This window comes from Fundulus heteroclitus, chromosome 12, assembly GCF_011125445.2.
Source record: "Fundulus heteroclitus isolate FHET01 chromosome 12, MU-UCD_Fhet_4.1, whole genome shotgun sequence".
In the NCBI taxonomy this organism is placed as follows: Eukaryota; Metazoa; Chordata; class Actinopteri; order Cyprinodontiformes; family Fundulidae; genus Fundulus; species Fundulus heteroclitus.
Window position 1 is genome coordinate 37,351,089 of NC_046372.1, and position 18,414 is coordinate 37,369,502.

At 36.9% G+C, this 18,414-nt stretch overlaps 1 protein-coding gene across 2 annotated transcripts in view; it reads left to right on the top strand.

The window, feature by feature from the left end:
- adgrd1 (adhesion G protein-coupled receptor D1) overlaps positions 1-16,600 on the top strand; it is a 46,702-nt gene extending 30,102 nt beyond the window's left edge. For both annotated transcript variants that reach the window (XM_036144550.1, XM_036144551.1), the window contains 12 exons: positions 738-811; positions 1,342-1,465; positions 5,370-5,473; positions 5,635-5,746; positions 6,909-7,062; positions 9,498-9,558; positions 9,785-9,851; positions 9,957-10,048; positions 10,143-10,269; positions 10,356-10,397; positions 12,687-12,779; positions 12,864-16,600. In XM_036144550.1, the coding sequence (XP_036000443.1) occupies positions 738-811; positions 1,342-1,465; positions 5,370-5,473; positions 5,635-5,746; positions 6,909-7,062; positions 9,498-9,558; positions 9,785-9,851; positions 9,957-10,048; positions 10,143-10,269; positions 10,356-10,397; positions 12,687-12,779; positions 12,864-12,959 (1,146 nt within the window). In that variant the 3' untranslated portion in view covers positions 12,960-16,600. The remainder of the gene's footprint in view (positions 1-737; positions 812-1,341; positions 1,466-5,369; positions 5,474-5,634; positions 5,747-6,908; positions 7,063-9,497; positions 9,559-9,784; positions 9,852-9,956; positions 10,049-10,142; positions 10,270-10,355; positions 10,398-12,686; positions 12,780-12,863) is intronic.
- Positions 16,601-18,414: the final 1,814 nt, after the last annotated feature.

Consider the following 18,414-nt stretch of genomic DNA (forward strand, 5'->3'; position numbering starts at 1 on the left):
CCCTGAAAGCTCCAGCATTGCATTAATACCTGTCCGATGCGATCATCTCAACTGTCCTAGCATGTTATGACCAAAGAGTTGCATGTGCAAAACAGACAGCGTAGGAGCAGCGGTGTGATTACCAAGCGAAGTCAAGGTATCGAGGTATGTTTTTTAATCTTAATCAGCAAGCCTAGGGGCCAGGGACCGGACAGCCAGACTGTCAGTCCCACTCTCGCGTTTTGCAGTAGGAAATGGTGCAGACTTAGTCCCCATCATCCAGATTTAGAAAGCTGGAGTGTAGGGAATTAGGAGAAGTGTGCAGTTTCGCTGTATGCACTTTTCCAGTCGGGGGAAGTGTTGTTTTCTTTCTCAGATTACAGATTGAGGAGGGTAGTGGTTTGACCTGAAACCAGGGCCAAGCCCCAATTACTGCATTCTTGCACTGCAGCCATTAGCTCACTGTCTCTAGAGATTCCAAATCTCATAACAAGAAGTGACATGGAAAAAGTGATTTTTAAATCAAATAAAATTCTTGAGGGATGGAGCGATTTTCATACCACATACATGTTTGAATTATCCGATAGTGTGTATCCTCTTGCTGTGGTTATACTCAAGCGCAGAAACCCTTCTTTGAAAATAATAACCATTCAGCATCCTATTTGCACACTTATCATGTATTTGTGTCTTTCCTTGTTTGGTTTTCTGATTTTGAAAATAGGAAAATGTGAATTTCATTTCACCATTTTTTTTTTCAGACAAAAGAACAGCAAGACCAAATGCTAAACCAAAGCAATAAAGTCTTCCTCTACTGTGCCTTTTTGGACTACAGGTGGGTGGATCTCTATTCTTTCAACACTAAATCATTCATAGATCTTTCAGTTCTTTCATTTGAGATCAGTTTGGGAAAAGATCTATTTCCCTTTTTACTTATTCAAATCAAAAAGATCCAGTGATCCACGTGCTGCCGTTTCACTTTTATATCAGGCAGCAGCCCTCTGCAGAGATATGGCGTTCTAAAACCTGCATCCAAAAAGCTGTTCGGAGGGCATAAATCATTTTAAAAAGGGAGTCTGATTTAGTTGGATTCAAAGACTTCCTCCTCTTGCTCCCCTTTGCCCTGAAGCAAATGAAAAATGTGAATTATTAAATTATCCCGATGGAGTCAGCAAAGAAAAGTGTGTTTGACTCCCACACAGGATTGGATTGAGTGAACCCTGCCAGCAGTGCTCAAATAAACCCCGCCTTGTCTGCCTATTTATACTCCAGCTTTAAATCTTTATGCAGCATGTATATATACTATGAGAACTGTGAACAATCTCTGCATGTTGTCTTTTTCTTTTCTTTCTTTTTTTTTTAAAGTACCAATGAGGGAGTGTGGTCCAATGAAGGGTGTGTCCGTTCAGATGGAAACATGTCGTATTCTGTGTGTATGTGCAACCATCTTACCAATTTCGCCATCCTCATGCAAGTAGTGAACTTAGAGGTATGTTTTTGTTTTTTCTCGCTGCTCTTTAAAGCTGCTTTATTTAACACATGCATACCGCGTGCCAGAAAGTAAGCTTAGGCTAGCAGGTGTTTTTAATCGAGGCGACGTTTACAAAAATTAATCATCAAATTAATTCATTGTGTATTTAATTTAAAAAAAATGGCAAAATGTTGAAACTAAATAATCAGAATCAGAATCAGAATCAGACATACTTTAATAATCCCAGGGGGAAATTACTTTTGTTACATGCTCCAGAAAACACACATTATTATATATGTATTTACAACATTCCACACGAGGTAATATGATATACTTGATATACATTTGATATACATGTATGAAAATGTATATGTATGTATAAAATAAGAAAAAAACTGACTTCTCCTCCCCACTCCCTATATTTTAAGGAGTAGTAAGTTTTGTATGATTACTCTCACATTGTTGTGGAGAATTTCTGGTCCAGACTTTTCTCCTGTGTTGCTTCACTTCATTGAGCTTTTGGTGCAATCAATTAGCCACAATATTTGAGTCAGGTATTCTGGACTTTGGCTTTACCACTTCAACACTTTTTTTTTAGCTTAAGTGCCTGCTGTTCAGTGGTAGACTTGCTGTTCTTTGGATTTATTATGTTGTTTATGACCGAACTTCAGTTGTCAGAAAAAAAAGACAGGTAGACATCTTGTTAGACTCAATGGCTGCAAAGTCTTTGTGTTCTCTTGTGGCTGTAAAATAAGCACAAGTCACCACCCCTCCACCACCGTGCTTGACGTTTGATAGAAGTTTTTGGGGACTGACGATGCCACCCCAACCCCCAGCCCTCCCCAAAAAGTCAAAGTTTAAATACTGTTCAGATGGAGCTTTGCACACATAAGCCTTCACCGTATGTTCTTTGAATGCAACAAAACACCATCGTATGGCAGCTGTTACTATTAAATCTTGCACCTCAATTTCTTTTATTGGTGCCATCATGCGTTTTAACCTGCAACCCGCTACGTGACCTTTAGAGCCTTTCTCTGAGATCTTCTCTGGTCAAGGGGAGAACTACACAGTCAGTTATTTTATTAGACTTGAGAACACCTCTAAACCTCTAAATTCAGACAGAAACAGCAAGAGTAACATTCATTTTTAATACTTCACGTTGACTATGCTTTAGTTAAACAATAAAATGGTCGTGTGAGCTTCAGTCTCTTTTAAGAGCACAACACAAACCGTTACAGAGTGGTTTGAAGAACTGCTGAGTCTGTGCATAAAGATTGCTTGTATATGTCCTAGTGGTCAATAAGATTAAAAAAAAAACACACGGCTTAATTGTAGTCCAACATAAAGTTAGGAAATGGACAGTCTTTTATGCACTCCATAAAATACAGTATATCCATGAGAGCGCAGATGGCCTGCTCGTGTTTTTCTGCACATTTACAAGAAAACAACCAGTCACACGTAAAAAAAAAAAGAGAAAAAAAGTTTGACCTTAATCACCACATCCACTGGATCTCTGAGAAAATAAGTTGATTTTTAAGAACATGTTGGGACTGATCTTAGTGGTTTACTTGGTTTACCACGCAGTAATCAGAGCCACAGGGAGGCCCCCACTATAGTTTATTATAAAAGGGCCACAGTGCCTTGAGAAAGTATTTATAACCCTTAGATTGTTCAACATTTTGTCACGTTACAACCGCAAACCTCAATTCGTTTTATTGGGAATTTATGTGATACACTAAAACAATAGGGCGCATGACAGTGAAATAAACAAATGTGGTACATGGTTTCAAAAAGTTTTCAATTTAAATATCTAAAATGTGTGGTGTGCGTTTCTATTCAGCCCCCTGGGTCAATATTGTTTAAAATTATAGCAATTATAGCTACAAGTCTTTTGGGTTAGAAGAGCTTCTGTGAGCAGTAACGTACAAGAGAGCAAGAGATTTTCATTGGAGCAGTCTGGACTTTGATTGAGCTAACATGAATCTGCCTTGATCTATAAGCTACTCTGGCTGTGTATTTCCATTTCCATCAAGTATCGGTGTGTATTTAGCTCCATCCTTTCTTCCATCGACTCTGACCACCTTCCCTTCCTTGCTGAAGGAAATCCCTAAGGCACGATTCTGCCAGATCCATGTTCCAGCATGGCCAATGTGTTTTCAGGGTAATGCACAGTGTTAGTTTTAATCCCGAATTTGCTGTCCAGTTTTGACATTAGGCAGCCGAAATACTTTTTTTAACTCTCGTCTTGCTTGCCTTTCTGCCAAATTTCAGCAGCACTAAAAGTTTCCGTGACCGGTAGATTTCAGCAACTTCTCCAGTTACTATAAACTTTGTGGCCGGTATAATAACTAATACTCTTCTGTCCTATTTGATAACTTTTCAAGACAGTTGGTTGAAGTAGATTTTATATAGGGGATCAGAATAAAGGGTCTGAAGACAAATGCATGGCAATGTTTCAGATTTGTAAAAAAAAATGTATATATATATATATATATATATATATATATATATATATATATATATATATATATGTGTATATACAGTATATGTATATATGTGTACATATATATGAATTTCCTTTAACTTTACATTTATGCACTACTTTCTATCGTTCAGATTGTGAATACTTTTTACTTGGGGCTGTAAATGGCCACGTTGGTTTACTTGTGCTTCAATGGTAACGATAAAAAAAATGTAACTTCTTCTTATGACAAGAATAAAATGTGCTCAATATGAAACCAGCTCTCACTCAATCATTCATTACTGTCTAAACCGTGCCCCGCACAGTGTTGGGCCCCTTAGAATTCAAAGCCTGTATAAAATGCATGCCTCTTTGTTACAGAGCATGCATGCAATGAAAGAATGGTAAGCATCCACAATAGCTTTTTTTTTTCCTATTTTTAAATAGGAAAGTGAATTTCTTATTCCAGTAAGCCAGGTTTCTATTTAGGATGCAGAAGTCTTTTTGATGCTATACTTTCCCACTGTAGGTCTCTAATTAGTGGGCGGCCTCATCCCTCAGCTGCAAGGGATCATCCCACGTTTCCTTTTGCTTGAAGGCAAAGAGTCCTGTGCTCTCATAATGACAAGGCACATGTGTAGACAGTTCATAGAGAATCAAAACCGAACCCTCAAAATAGCCCGAGCACCAAAACAAGATTAGTGCATAAGGCCAAACACCATAGACGTGTGTGTACACACATACAGTCGTAGTCAATAAATTAGAATATTCATTTCTAAGAGGCTTGTTTGTCAGATTATAAGTTCCTTTTGAATAAAAACAACCTTTAAGCTGTTATAACACATACTTTTTCATTAAGCCCCCTTTTCTGCATTAAAACATTGCCTTTTTTATTGGTCTGATGCGATATTCTAATCTTAAAAGCTGTGTTTTTATTAGCTGGAGGCAGGGGACGAGATCATAATTAACAGAAATAAAGGCTATATGTGTGTTTCCCTTAGTGAATTGAGTTACTGACATAAAATATACTGTTCAATAATATTCTAATCGATTGTATATGACCGTATATATAGGAACGTTTCTTGTTTTATAATCACACTAAGCCTCGCGGATAATGTGTTTTTTTTTTTGGTTGTGATTTACATTTTCACACTTTTCTGGGCCCAAATGATTAAGATGTTCAAAAGACTGTTAGTTTAAATTCCAGCACCCTTGTTTTAACAATTATCCAGATGATCATACAGATTAAAACAAAGGTCATGCAGATTTCATGAAGGAGTAGTCCGTCAGATAAGAGATGGCAGCATAACCATTATTTTAAACTTTCTCAGCTCCCTTTAATTTTTCCTGACATGAAGTAAACCTAATGAATGAACTTTTTAGTAAAGTGTAATGGTTGCACTATTCAAGCCAAAAGCCACGTCTTGCCCAGTGCTGACAGTCCTCTGTCTCTTTATGCAGCTCTCCACTGGCCACAAGATGGCGCTGTCAACCATCGGGTATATTGGCTGTTCAATCTCCATCTTCTGCCTTGCCATCACTCTGGTTACATTTGCAGTTCTTTCGTGAGTTTTGCCAAACAACGTTTTTAGCATCTTTATTAAATACATAATCAGCTACACACTAGTTATTAGTGAATAGATTTCCACATTAGTTCACTAAATAATTATGAACATGTAACACAGACTTTTCTGCATTTGTGTTTTTTTTTTTTTCTCCTGTGCAGGTCTGTCAGTACCATGCGTAATCAGCGCTACCATATTCACGCCAACCTGTCCTTCGCCATCCTGGTGGCAGAGATCCTACTGCTCATCAGCGCCCGCTTTGAACCAGGCACGGTTAGTACACTGCGGCACCAGATCACACACACACACACACACACACACACACACACACACACACACACACACACACACACACACACTATTTATATATATATATATATATATATATATATATATATATATATATATATATATATATATATATATATATATATATATAGATAGATAGATAGATAGATAGATAGATAGATAGATAGATATTTATATATATATAGATATTTATATATATAGATATATATATATAGATATAGATATATATATATAGATATATATATATCTCATATCTCCAGATCTATCGCTTGTAATTATCCATCTTATAGATAATCATCTCTTCGATCTCTCCGACATATAGATATATGCTTATCTAGATCATATTTAGATAGATTGTTCTCTTGTCCTGATAGTTTATCTTATTAAATATAACAGCTTTTTTTTTTCTTTTTTTTTAGATATGGGGTTAATATTAATTTCCAACTAGAAGTTGGAACAGGGATTGTTGTACAATAAAAGGTTTGGTTTGGTGATGAATAATTATTATTAAGTGTCAAGGGTAATTATTAACTGAGTAAGTGATTTAACAAAAGCACCACAACGTCGCACCTCCAGATTATCAGGAATCAATAGCCAACCAGTTCTCACTCTTTTGCAGTTTTTGTACAAGAATCTATTAGAAGAATGATTCAGCTTCCAGATAAACTACTTAATTCAACAAACTCTTTTACGAGACTAGAAACGTGCAACTAAACTACTAAGAATACAGTTTTAGGAAGTCAGGTTTTTATGTTCTAAAAATTAGAACACAAAAGGCACCTGGAAAACAAAAATATGTGTTTTCCATACTCTGTTTTATTCTTTCCAAACTTATGCTGACTTAAAAAGTGCAGAAAGCAAGTTCTAAACTTCATAAAAAAAACTTTTAATACCTTAAGTGACGTTGAAACTAGAGTTATTGTTATGATGGCCATACAAAGTTTGTATTATTATTATTATTGAGATCCTGCTAAAATGTTAATGTAAAATATTTTGCAACTTTTCATTTTACAAAACCTGAGGAATTTGAACATAGATGACTTTTGAATTATTCAACATTGCCATCAGTTTGGTAAATTAGAGGAGGCTCTTGACATTAAAGCTCTGACTTTGTCCCATTTGCCAGCTGCCCTGTAAGGTCATGGCCATCCTGCTTCACTTCTTCTTTCTGAGCGCGTTTGCCTGGATGCTGGTGGAGGGTCTACATCTCTACAGCATGGTGGTGAAGGTGTTTGGCTCTGAAGGAAGCAAACACTTTTACTACTACGGCATTGGATGGGGTAGGTCTCTTTTTTCATTATTAAGGTTTTCTTTCCACACTGGTTGACTGACTTTGGTTTTTAACTGCATTTTATTTAACTAGCTCTTACTTAAGTGTAAAAGAAATTAAGTCATCTCATTTAGCCAATGGTTTCAGCTAAATCTGTTGAGTTAAGAACAGGTAAAGCCCTGGGGTTCTTAAATAAACTTTAAATCTGCAAACAGCAAAGGACATTTGTGGTATAAAACTGTTGTCTTTGACTCCTGACTGTCTGTATGTTTAATTCCTTTTTACATGTTGAACCTCTTACTTTTCATACTGACCTGAGCAGATTGTCATTTTGTCTAAAGACTATCTGCAATTTATAATTATGAGACTTTCCTTGGCAGCCAGAAGTAAAGCTGTAATGGAAACAAAAGAAATACGCTGATTTAAAAAAAATACATAAAATAAATCCGCTGATGACAATTAAAATAAATCTTTTTGACTTTGTCTCTCAATACCTCCCTCGTGGCTGGTTTCTTTTTTGCACAGATTGCTGGACATCTTTCACTGAGTCAAAAAAAGAACGGATTATTTTCTAGGAAAATTAACAAATCATACCGTTGTGGAAACTAGCCTCAGCACTGACTGACACGAAGCAGTCCTGCTGGGATGAGGTTTCACAGATTTCGAGCACTTAAAGTGATTAAAAACCTCTGGTGGACTCAAAGCATAAAGAAAGCAGAACCCATATCAAGGGTGTGACTGAGATTTTCAAATAAAGATTTAATAACAAATGCAGGTTTTAACAGTCTTTCTATTTTTTATGGACTAATTGCATTGAATTTCCTCAACAGAATGACACTAGAAATACCAGAAATATGTCTTTAGATCTATTTTTCTTCCCAATAGGTTAAGAACTTTGTGCTACTTTTAACATAATTTCCCACAAATATCAACCTCCCATAAAAGGCAATATACCCATATACTATTTCCAAAAGTATAAGGTTTTCTTTATTTTAAAACCTTAAAAAGAATTAAAATTGTGCTTATTTAACGACAACATGTATTATGTTGTAGATATTTATCAAAATTTATAAGCTAATGTTTTTTAAAGGTCCATAGAGCATTCACAGCTCTAAATGGGTTTTATTCAGCTGGACTGAGGTCAAAAATGACCCTTTGGATTGTAAAGGCTGCAGACTCATGTTCTATAATATCAAAGTGATGTTGTGGTTTTGCTGTTTTATAAATGAGATATATATTATTGTAACAGCACACAAGATCTAAACACTCCATGCTTTGAGAAAGCTTCGATTTATGCTTCTTTCTGTTTACTTCATTTTTCCTGCCATGGCTATGTCACTGGCTGGAAAGCCACACAGTCCCCCTTGAATAGGGACATTGTTACATCTGTTTAGACTTAACACGCATGTCAGTTTTGGGGTGTATTATTGGAAAATGGTATTTCTAAAATAACATTTTAATTAAATTACAGTGAAAGATTGCTATGATAGAAGTTATTATGTAAAGCTGTTGCGGTGGGGATTAGTTTTTTTTTGTTTTGTTTTTTTGTCCTGGATTTAAATGCTGCAGCGAGGAAGAAGCTGTTGAAAAAAGTGCATTTCTTCTCTAAAACATGCAACAGGGTTTGCATTAAACTTTTAAACAGATACGTGTTATTATGTTTTATATGATTAGAATAAGTATTCAATGCCCTAAAGCCTCGACAGAAGGGAATACAGTTTTCTCCAAAAATACAGTGCATGCCATACTACCAGTACCAGTATAAAATACTTAAAATACATTCGTTTTTATTGCAGCATGATCCCACTCTATCGTTTTACTCAAAACTTTAATTCTAGTAATATTATTTAGTGGGAAAATAGAGAGGGGAGCATTAGTCTTCACCTAATCTTTTTAGACTGCACAGATTCCCAGATCCTCTCCTATGCTCTGTTCATTATCACCCACACTAAATGTTTTCCATATAATTTAGTTCTGGGAACCAGAGGTCAGTGGCCATAAAAAATACCCTTCTGAGTCATGTTATATTTCAACTCAAAGGCAGATCACAAGTTAATATTGATCTCTTATCAACTTACAAAAAGAAAACAGAACTAGATAATCTTTGATTTGCTACATGGATTATAAAAGGATAATTCGGGGTATGAATAAGGTACTACATTTACACCATTTTGACATTTGTTGGATATTTCTTTGATTAATTTGCTTGTTTTCTCATTTTTCTAAGTGCTATTAACATAAACTAAACATTACTTTAAATGAACTGCCATTGTGTGGTATATTATCTGCTGTCACTTTCCACTACCGCAACTTTAATAGATCTACGATTGATGTAAATGTGGCCACCAAGACCTACCAGACTATTCCTACCATACTGTTTCACTTAAATCCAGTCATGCCTAATGGTACATTAGTGAAAGTTTTGTTTCTTTTCTTCTGTGCCAGGTTCTCCGCTGCTGATCTGTGTTGTGTCTGTAACATCGGCCCTTGGCAGTTACGGAGACAAGTAAGTACGGCGTCCACATGTGGGACTGCGGGGACTTTAATTGGTTTCGCTCCATCAAAGCCGTTGCATAAGAATGACATCACCTGTGAAAGAAAGCGGGAACAACAGTAACAGTAACAGTTTAATGTTATGTAAAAAGGTTTAGGTCACACCAGCTTTCACATTAAAACGGTTCAGACTTTTTACTGGTGAGGGAATGCATTGTAACTTTTCCCCGACATTGCAGCTGCTGGCTGTCACTGGAGACGGGAGCCATTTGGGCCTTTGTGGCACCTGCTCTTTTTGTCATTGTGGTGAGGAACTTATTAAAAAATACGTTGTTGTTGTTGTTTTTTTTTACATGTTTTGCTAAACTCCCAGTGTATTTTATTAAAAAATTTTTACATTTTTATCCCCAGGTCAACATAGGCATTCTGATATCTGTGACGAGAATCATATCAAGAATCAGCGGGGAGAATTACAAGGTTCACGTAGATGCTAATGCGGTCAAGTGAGTTTGTTTGTGTGATTGAAATCTCTGAGTTTCGCAACATATTTATTTTGTGAAAAGCTGTAATCAGGTTAATCTTCTGATTTGCTTCAAGGCTCACAGTCAAAGCGGTAGCGGTGCTCCTGCCCATACTCGGCATTTCCTGGATCTTTGGAGTTCTTGCTTTCAACACACACACTACTGTGTTTTTATATATTTTTGCTGTGTGTAACTCATTACAAGTAAGTTTTCCGCTTTCATATATTTCTAGACTAATGGCTTCGCACTATTCTAATTAAATTTTTATGTGATGTTTTCTATTCTTTAGGGGTTCTTTGTCTTCTTGTTCCACTGTCTTCTTAACTCTGAGGTATGGGATAAAACACTAGACATGTGTATTATATTAACGCTGCCTTGCAAAAGTATTTGCACCCTTTGAACTCTTTCGCATCTTGTCACGTAACAACTGCAAACATGTATTTTATTTAGATTTTCTGTGTTAGACCATTGTTAGATTGAAAGAAGAGGAAATTCTAAAAAACAAAAATCAAAAATTGGAAAAGTGAGAAGCTGTCAGGTTTGTAATGTTTAAATCAGGACCGAAATGCAGACAAGAGCTGGAAAGCCGCAACTTGTAGTGATGATAATTTATTACATCTAGAAGTATCTAACTTACAGGCCAAGTAGGTGAGGACAAGGACCAGGCACAGACCAAGGACCTTGACAAGGTTTAGATGTAGCATAACAGAGGACCTGACAATGAGTGTGACTGAACTGACTGAATAAAAAGGGGAGCAGACAGAAGGGAAGACGGGTGGTGCCATTAACGCGGGTGAAAAGTGTAGAGGTAATTATGCAGGAGAGAGAGAGAGAGAGAGGAATGATCTGACAGGGACAGGAAGAGAGCAGAACCTAACAGGAAAACAACAACTCATAGCTAAGCTAAAGACAGGCCGTCTTTGTGTGAGGCAGGACCACTGAAGACTGGAACCCAGTTAGTGTTCTGGAAATGTAGCGCCTCTGTGGTGTTCAAGAGGCCTGGAACAACCCAAGATCTCCAGCAAGAAGTCAGTCAGGAACCCAGGGGAAAAAGTCTGGCTCTTCTCATCGCTGGACACAGGAAGCTGGACATGATGCCAGATAGATAAGAACGAGAGTTCAGTTGGTGCAAGTTAAGAGGATGAGGAGGAGGAAGATGACGACTGAGACTGAAGTGTAGATGAGAAGAAGGAGGAGAACTGAATCGAGGGTGAAAATGTTGGCAAAGCTGAGGATGTTGAAGTTGAATGCACAGATTGGCTCTGATGGCTCAAGTCAGGAGGTGGAAGCAGTGACTGTGGACGACTCCTGACTAGCTGATGATGTGAACGTCCATGATTCTACTCCAGAAGTTCCAGGCGGCGTCCATGCCGCAGGGCTGAAGGGCTTGACGTCGCTCTCTCTTTATTAATACTTGTGCGATGAGGCGACAATTGCGTGCCCTTCTCCAGCAAATCGACCGGCGAACTCCATGCGTGTGGAATTTTAAGCTCGTACACGTAGACAAACAAGTGATCCAACAGCGCGACTTGAAACGCTCCTGTCGCTGTTGCATCCCGTGTGTTGGGTCTTCACCATGGTGGCGATAAAAGCCATTAGTTGCTGCCGTTTGTCGCTTCCCGTGTGTCGAGCCCATTAAGCAGCTGCAGCCTGGCAGGAACGCAATACAAGATTTTGGTAATAGGAGTGGGGAAGCCGCACAGAGCCACAGAGTCAGAGAGCAAGACGCCGGGCTGAGCTGCTGGGGTTGGATATAAAAGGCTGGGCTTAGCAGCTGGAGCGTAAAGCAGGATCCCCCAGGAACCTAACATTAAGTAATCAAACCCCTGGGGACCCTGACAAAAGTATGGTCTCCATTTGAATTCAGCGTCTTCTACACTAAACGTACATCCAGTTTCCACAGATGAAATTCTTTAGACCAAAGCATATTCGTTTGCTAGAATGGCCGAGTCCGAGTCCAAGCCAAAATCCAACATCCTGAATCTGTTGCAAGGCTTGAAAAGAGTCTGACTGAGTTTGGCGTATTTTGCAATAAAGAATGTGGGAATATTCACAAATGGATGTAGATGTGCAAAGCAGGTAGAAACATGGCTAAAAAAAATTGCATCTTCACAGCAACAGTTAGTTGCAAAAGGAGGGTTGAATACAAATACATGTTAGTAGAATATTTTGTGACAACTTGTGAAACATAGTTTAAGAGATGTGAACAATTTTGCATGTAACTATATATAAAATGTGGGGTTATTTCTGTTTTTGCTTTTTTTACATTTAAACACGTCATATTATCAAACTAGTTTCAAAATAAGACAAAGATAATGTGAGTAAATCTAAAAAGTGTTGATTTAAATGATTTAAAAAAAAAAACTATCAAGAATTGTATTGCCACCAAAGGTGACACAACCAGTTATAAAGTTTAGGGGAAATTGTCTTTTACTTTTTCACATAGGAGCGTATTTTCCATTAATTAATTAAATCCACATTTAAAAAACAGCTATTTGTATTTTCTCAGGTTATTGTATGTTTTAAAAATTGTTGGATAATCTGAAACATTCAGGTGTGACAGAAGGTTTTTCTGAAACTTTTTAATTCCTGGCTTTTATGGTTCTGCTTCTATCTGCAGGTAAGAGCTGCGTTCAAGCACAAAACCAAGGTTTGGTCTCTCACCAGCAGCTCTATAAGAAACATCAATGTGAAACCATTCAACTCTGATATTGTGAGTGCCATCATTAATATTTGTGTTGCTAAATGCTTTGCTTTTAAAAGCTCTAACGTTCCTTTTCCCCTTCTCCTGAAACAGATGAATGGAAACAAGGAGGGTGTATCTCCCACTAAGATGAACACGTGGGACAAAAGCACCAACTCGGCCAACCGCTTTGACCTCTCCGCTGTGTAAAAAAGAAATCTGTTTGTCTGTGACAAGAGAGCAATCTGTGGCTCACTTGGGTGGAAAAAGCAAACACTGGCCAGAGTATTCCTCCACTCCGTTATTAAATGAATTGGATTTTAAGTTGTATGATATGTTCATGCTTAAGGACAAACAGACTTGTTGGACTGCGCTCTAATTTTTCTCCCACAAAAGATCTTTTGTGTTACTCTTTCTGAGGAGAGGTCCACAATGTGCCGGATGAATCCGTGAGTAGAACAGGGTTTAGCAAAAACAACGCAACGCATGCAGGAATACCCTCGATCATTGTTTACACCAGTGACTAAGAGGGCGGTTCATCAGATAAACTAAACCTGCTCGTTTCTAGAGCAAGACCAAAATGAGCCACTGGGCCAATGGTTCTGTTTCTATTGTCTTAGTTTCCCCACTATATTAATAGATTGTGAAGAAAAAAAAGTTTTCCAGCTGCTTCTAATTTTTCCTTAGCAATGAATGGTTACATTTATGATAATGGCTAACACTCCACGGGCCTTTATGTACATATATATGCTATTACACTGTATAAAACTGCAACTGAGTGATTGGCAAAACCTGAAAAAAAACTGTGATATAGTTCACTGGTCTCTGCACAAATGGGGCAATCAAAACCTCCTATATTCAAAGAGATAACTCTCATTATCTCTTTTAGGTAAGTGAAACACGATTACAGAAATAACACATGCTCTCAGGTCAGGTGAAACAAGGCTACATTAGAGGAATAAAATTAAATTAATGGCTAAAAAAAGTCATTAATGGTAAAAAAAAAAAAAATGTGCTTAAAATCTTTGAAATACTAAAGGCACCAGGTGGAGTACGTAGCTTCAGAAACCATTTCTGTCTTTACATGTGAAACACATGTTTTAGCTTTTAGCTGCTGAGACCATGAGAGGATCAGGAGACACGAAATATGAATTGAACCTTAGATCCTCTGAATAATATGAATTGTTCAGAGGATCTAAGGTTTGTTCTGGTAGAGTAAGTCTGAAGAAGTTCAGAAACATACCTGATGTGTATGAAGCCTAAAAAAAAAAAAGAAAAACTCCTTTTCTCCTTCACCTGAACCACTGAAGGTAATGAGATAATGCTGATTGTTTTTAGTCCCAGGCAGATGTATTGCTCACATGAAAATTCACAAAATGACTTTCTGACACCACTACTCAACCCCTTGCCAATGTCCAACTTAGCTAAGGAAGTTTACATCATGCCATTGCAAAAAAGGATAAAAGTGAGCTGAACAGCATATCAGTTTAGAAACGTACAGTGGCTCTGAAACATCTACACATTCCAGTTAAAATGCCAGGTTATTTGTAAGGCAAATAAAAATGGCAACAAGACGAATAATTTAAAAAATGTATACCCTTATTGTGAGATTCATCCTGTATTGATCAACTGAAAAAAAACAGCAAACCTGTTAGAGGGAGAAATGTAAGCTGGGACGACCAGGTTAATATGATGAACCACCTTTTGACTCCAGCACTCCGTCTTCTTGGGAACACAAACCTGCCATCAGTTTTAAAGAATCTGATTAACCGAACATAAAGCTGTCGATTGGATTTTCTTGTTTCTGTTTTTTTTTTTTTTTTTTTTACTTGCATCCTTTAGCTAATTCCATAGATGGTGAAGAAAGGGTTAACAAAGATCAAAAACATTTTTATGGTACAAAGGTATCAGTCAGGAGAAGATTTAAAAAACAACAACATTTTATACACATTAGCAAATACAGTCATCAATAGCGTGATACAATATGAAACGGCAGTGACATCATTCAGATTGGATATTTTTAAATGATTGACGAATGTCCAAGAGTGAAACTGATGAGGGAGGCTGGCAAGAGCCAGACAGTAACACTGAAGAAGTTGGTGGAAACTCTGGTTAGTACATCAGCCTCCTGTGTTTTCTGTGTTTGGAGCAGGAAGAAGGGCTAAAAGAATCCCTTTCCTCCCAAAAACCTTTTATGGTTTGATGCAGGCACACTGGATCCTTTGGCCACAATTTTTTAAAGCCTACGCTTGGATACAGCAAAAACAGCAACATCACCAAAGGAATGGAAAGGAGTTACTTGTAACATGTGGAGCTACACTTTTTGCGAAGATGAAAGAAATTCCAAATACCATTTAGTTTTGACCCAAAACCCTTCAGTGTCAGCTAAGACGTTGAAAATAGTGGGAGCAACGCAAGTTTATTTATAGCACTTTTCAGTAACAAGACGATTTAAAGTGATTCAGCGTCACTGAGAGTCTAAGTATGCATCCAAATCAACAAACGTCAGCCTTCGAGAGAAAATAAATGTACGTTTTTGGATGTCGTAGCCAGACACTAGTTTGGCAGAGAAACATTTGGGTTCAGCTTGAAGAAGGCTGCGTACAACACAACCTTGTCCTTACAATCTGTGAGATTTGGGGAAATTTTGCCAGGTAGAGTGGGCAACTCTTGCCAAGCTGTGGGATGTTGTCTATATCCTACCGAAGAAGGCTGAATGCTAAAATTGAATCAACAGGAGTGGATCCACACTTAGGCAACTAGTTTGTTGCAACTTTTTCTACCGTACATTTATTGAATTAACATTAATCAAAGTTTTCAAATGATTTTTCACCTTCTGTTTTTTTATGTCACAAAAATCTACCGTTTTTATGGGACGTAAAGGTTTTACATCCACAGGGTGCACCATTAGAATAACAAGAAAATTCAATATTTACTTTAAGTTAGATGAAATGCAACGGGCGCCGTAATCAGGTGACCAGTTATCCAAGTTTTTCTCTTTATTGATCTGTTAAATAAAATAAAGGTATGTTTTCTTTCAGTGTTAAGACATAAGATTAGCACTAATCTTTTCATAAAAATGAGTTTGCTTTGTACAGCAAATGGTTATATGACATGTGCTTTCAATTGCAGGCAGGAATTGAGCATATTTAACTGTGCTAAGACAAGAATTTTCAGAATGTTCTTAGATATGTTTGCATAATCTTGGACCAAAAGACCAAGACAATTAAACATTCTGTTATTTTATGCTTTGAAAATTATGCCACACCAACTGTTAATCTATTTTGCATCACAAAGGATAAAGTGCAGATTTTATCCATCTGAGGTCTAACAAAAATAACTTAAATGACACAGCTATATTCCAGTTTTGGGAACAGCACAAAATAACAACCATTTGATAGATATATATTTATTTATGTTGTGATTCTGAGTATTGTATTGTGTCCTCTTGGAACTTTGTTACAATTGCAAAATTACTATTCACTGTTTTTCTTTGTTTAATTATTTTCCTTCTTGAAAAATACTTGTTGGAATATTATCTGTACCTCACTAGCTGCAAATGCTTTTTAAAGAACAGTGAATACTGTTCATGTATTCCACAAAAGTCTGTGAAATGTGTGTTTTGAAGCATATATCAGCAACAATTAACTAAATTTTCATGTTACAAGAAGCAAGAATCATGTTTTACTGCAGACGGCTGAGGTTGATTAGGATCGGCATTTTCTTTCTGAAATACTTTGTTAAACTTGTCCTTTATCGTACACTGTGCCAACAATTCTGTTTCTTATATACTGTAACTTGGTCAGCACTTTTAAAAAGGCAGAATAAAGTTAAATATTTTAGAATTTGTATTTTGTGTAGCCTTTAATGTTTGTGTCAAAAATATAATTATTCTAAATTTCAATGAATTAGTTGTTTTTCTTAATTCACAATTTTTACTAATATATTCAAAGCTGTGTGTTGCAGTGGGATTACACTGATTACTATTTGAAATGAGTCATGCCCTTTGAATATTTGTGCATTTTGTCATGTAACCACAATTTTTATTTTTTATTTCTTTTAGGATAGTGGGTGACATAGCAACACGTAGCATTACATAGTTGAGCAGTGGAAGAAAAAAAAGACACATGAATTGAAGAGTTTCTTAGAAATAAAATGCAGAAAAGTATATTATGTATTGTTTAGCCCTGGCACTTTTAAATAGCATCTAATGCAAACAAGTGCCTTCCGATGTCATTCATTAAATAAATAAAAATATTCCATATTTATGTAATTGAATCTTAGTGTAAACCCAGTTGTTCAGGGAAGGCCTCAGAGGAAACACACCAGACTCATTGGGGGAATATGGTGAGAAGTATCTTAAAGTGAGGTCAGTTTAGAAAACAATAGTCCAAGCTTTTCTATCTCCATCTCTGGTCAAAACTGACTGGCCAGGAAAGGAGACCAATAATCAGAGAAGCAGCCAAAAGGGAAGCAGTAACTTTAGAAGAACTGAACAGATACACAACTGTAGGAAAATACTACTGATATGAAAACTATTAGTCATGCACCCCAAAACAGGAAGTGACAGGAAGAAAGCCTTTGCTGAAAGAATATCCTGCGTTTGCCACAAGCCGTTTGGGGGACACAGCAGACATTTTGAAGGGGTTCTGGTTAGATCAGGCCAAACGACTCTAAACAGATGTTGAAAACATTGCACATCACCCCATGGTTAAACATGGTGGCAGCAGAATCATGCTGTGGAAATACTTTTCTTAAGCAACTACAGGAAAGCTGGTCAGAGCTGACGGGAAGATATGGAGCTACATGAAGGGGAACCCTGGAAGAAAAGCTTTTAGAAGCTGGAAAACACAAGAATAACTACCTAAATATACTGCCAGAACTACAATAGAATGGTTAAGATCAAAGCATGACCATGTGTTAGAATCGCCCTAAGGCTAGACCTAGATTTAATTAAGAATCTGTGACCAGAACAAAAAAAAGGTTTGTGATGGATGTGGATTTCAGACTTTAGAATAGCAAAAATGTCAGATTTTTTGGCATTTTTGCATTCACAATTATTGAATTAGTGTTGGGGACATCTGATTAACATACAGCTATTGGTTTCTTTAGAACTACACTTTATAATCATAATAAAGGAGCCTCAAAATGTGTCCATAATGGGGCTGAAGAGTCACAGCGACCACATCTTGAAATATTGACTAGTAATAATGGAAAAGTAATGTCTAAGAAGGAAAAATTTGTTTTTATGACGGTTAACTATGTCCCTAATGCAGACAGACAGACAGACAGACAGACAGACAGACAGACAGACAGATAGATAGATAGATAGATAGATAGATAGATAGATAGATAGATAGATAGATAGATAGATAGATAGATAGATAGATAGATAGATAGATAGATAGATAGATAGATAGATAGATAGATAGATAGATAGATAGATAGATAGATAGATAGATAGATAGATAGATAGATAGATAGATAGATAGATAGATAGATAGATAGATAGATAGATAGATAGATAGATAAATTGAATTGACTCATGTAGATGTGCAGTGTGGTATAGATCGCCGCATCCAGCTGCAAAGTCTGTATGCAGCGACAGGTGATTCTCTACACTTTGAATTGTCTTGTTACTGAAAAGTATTTTATAAATAAACTT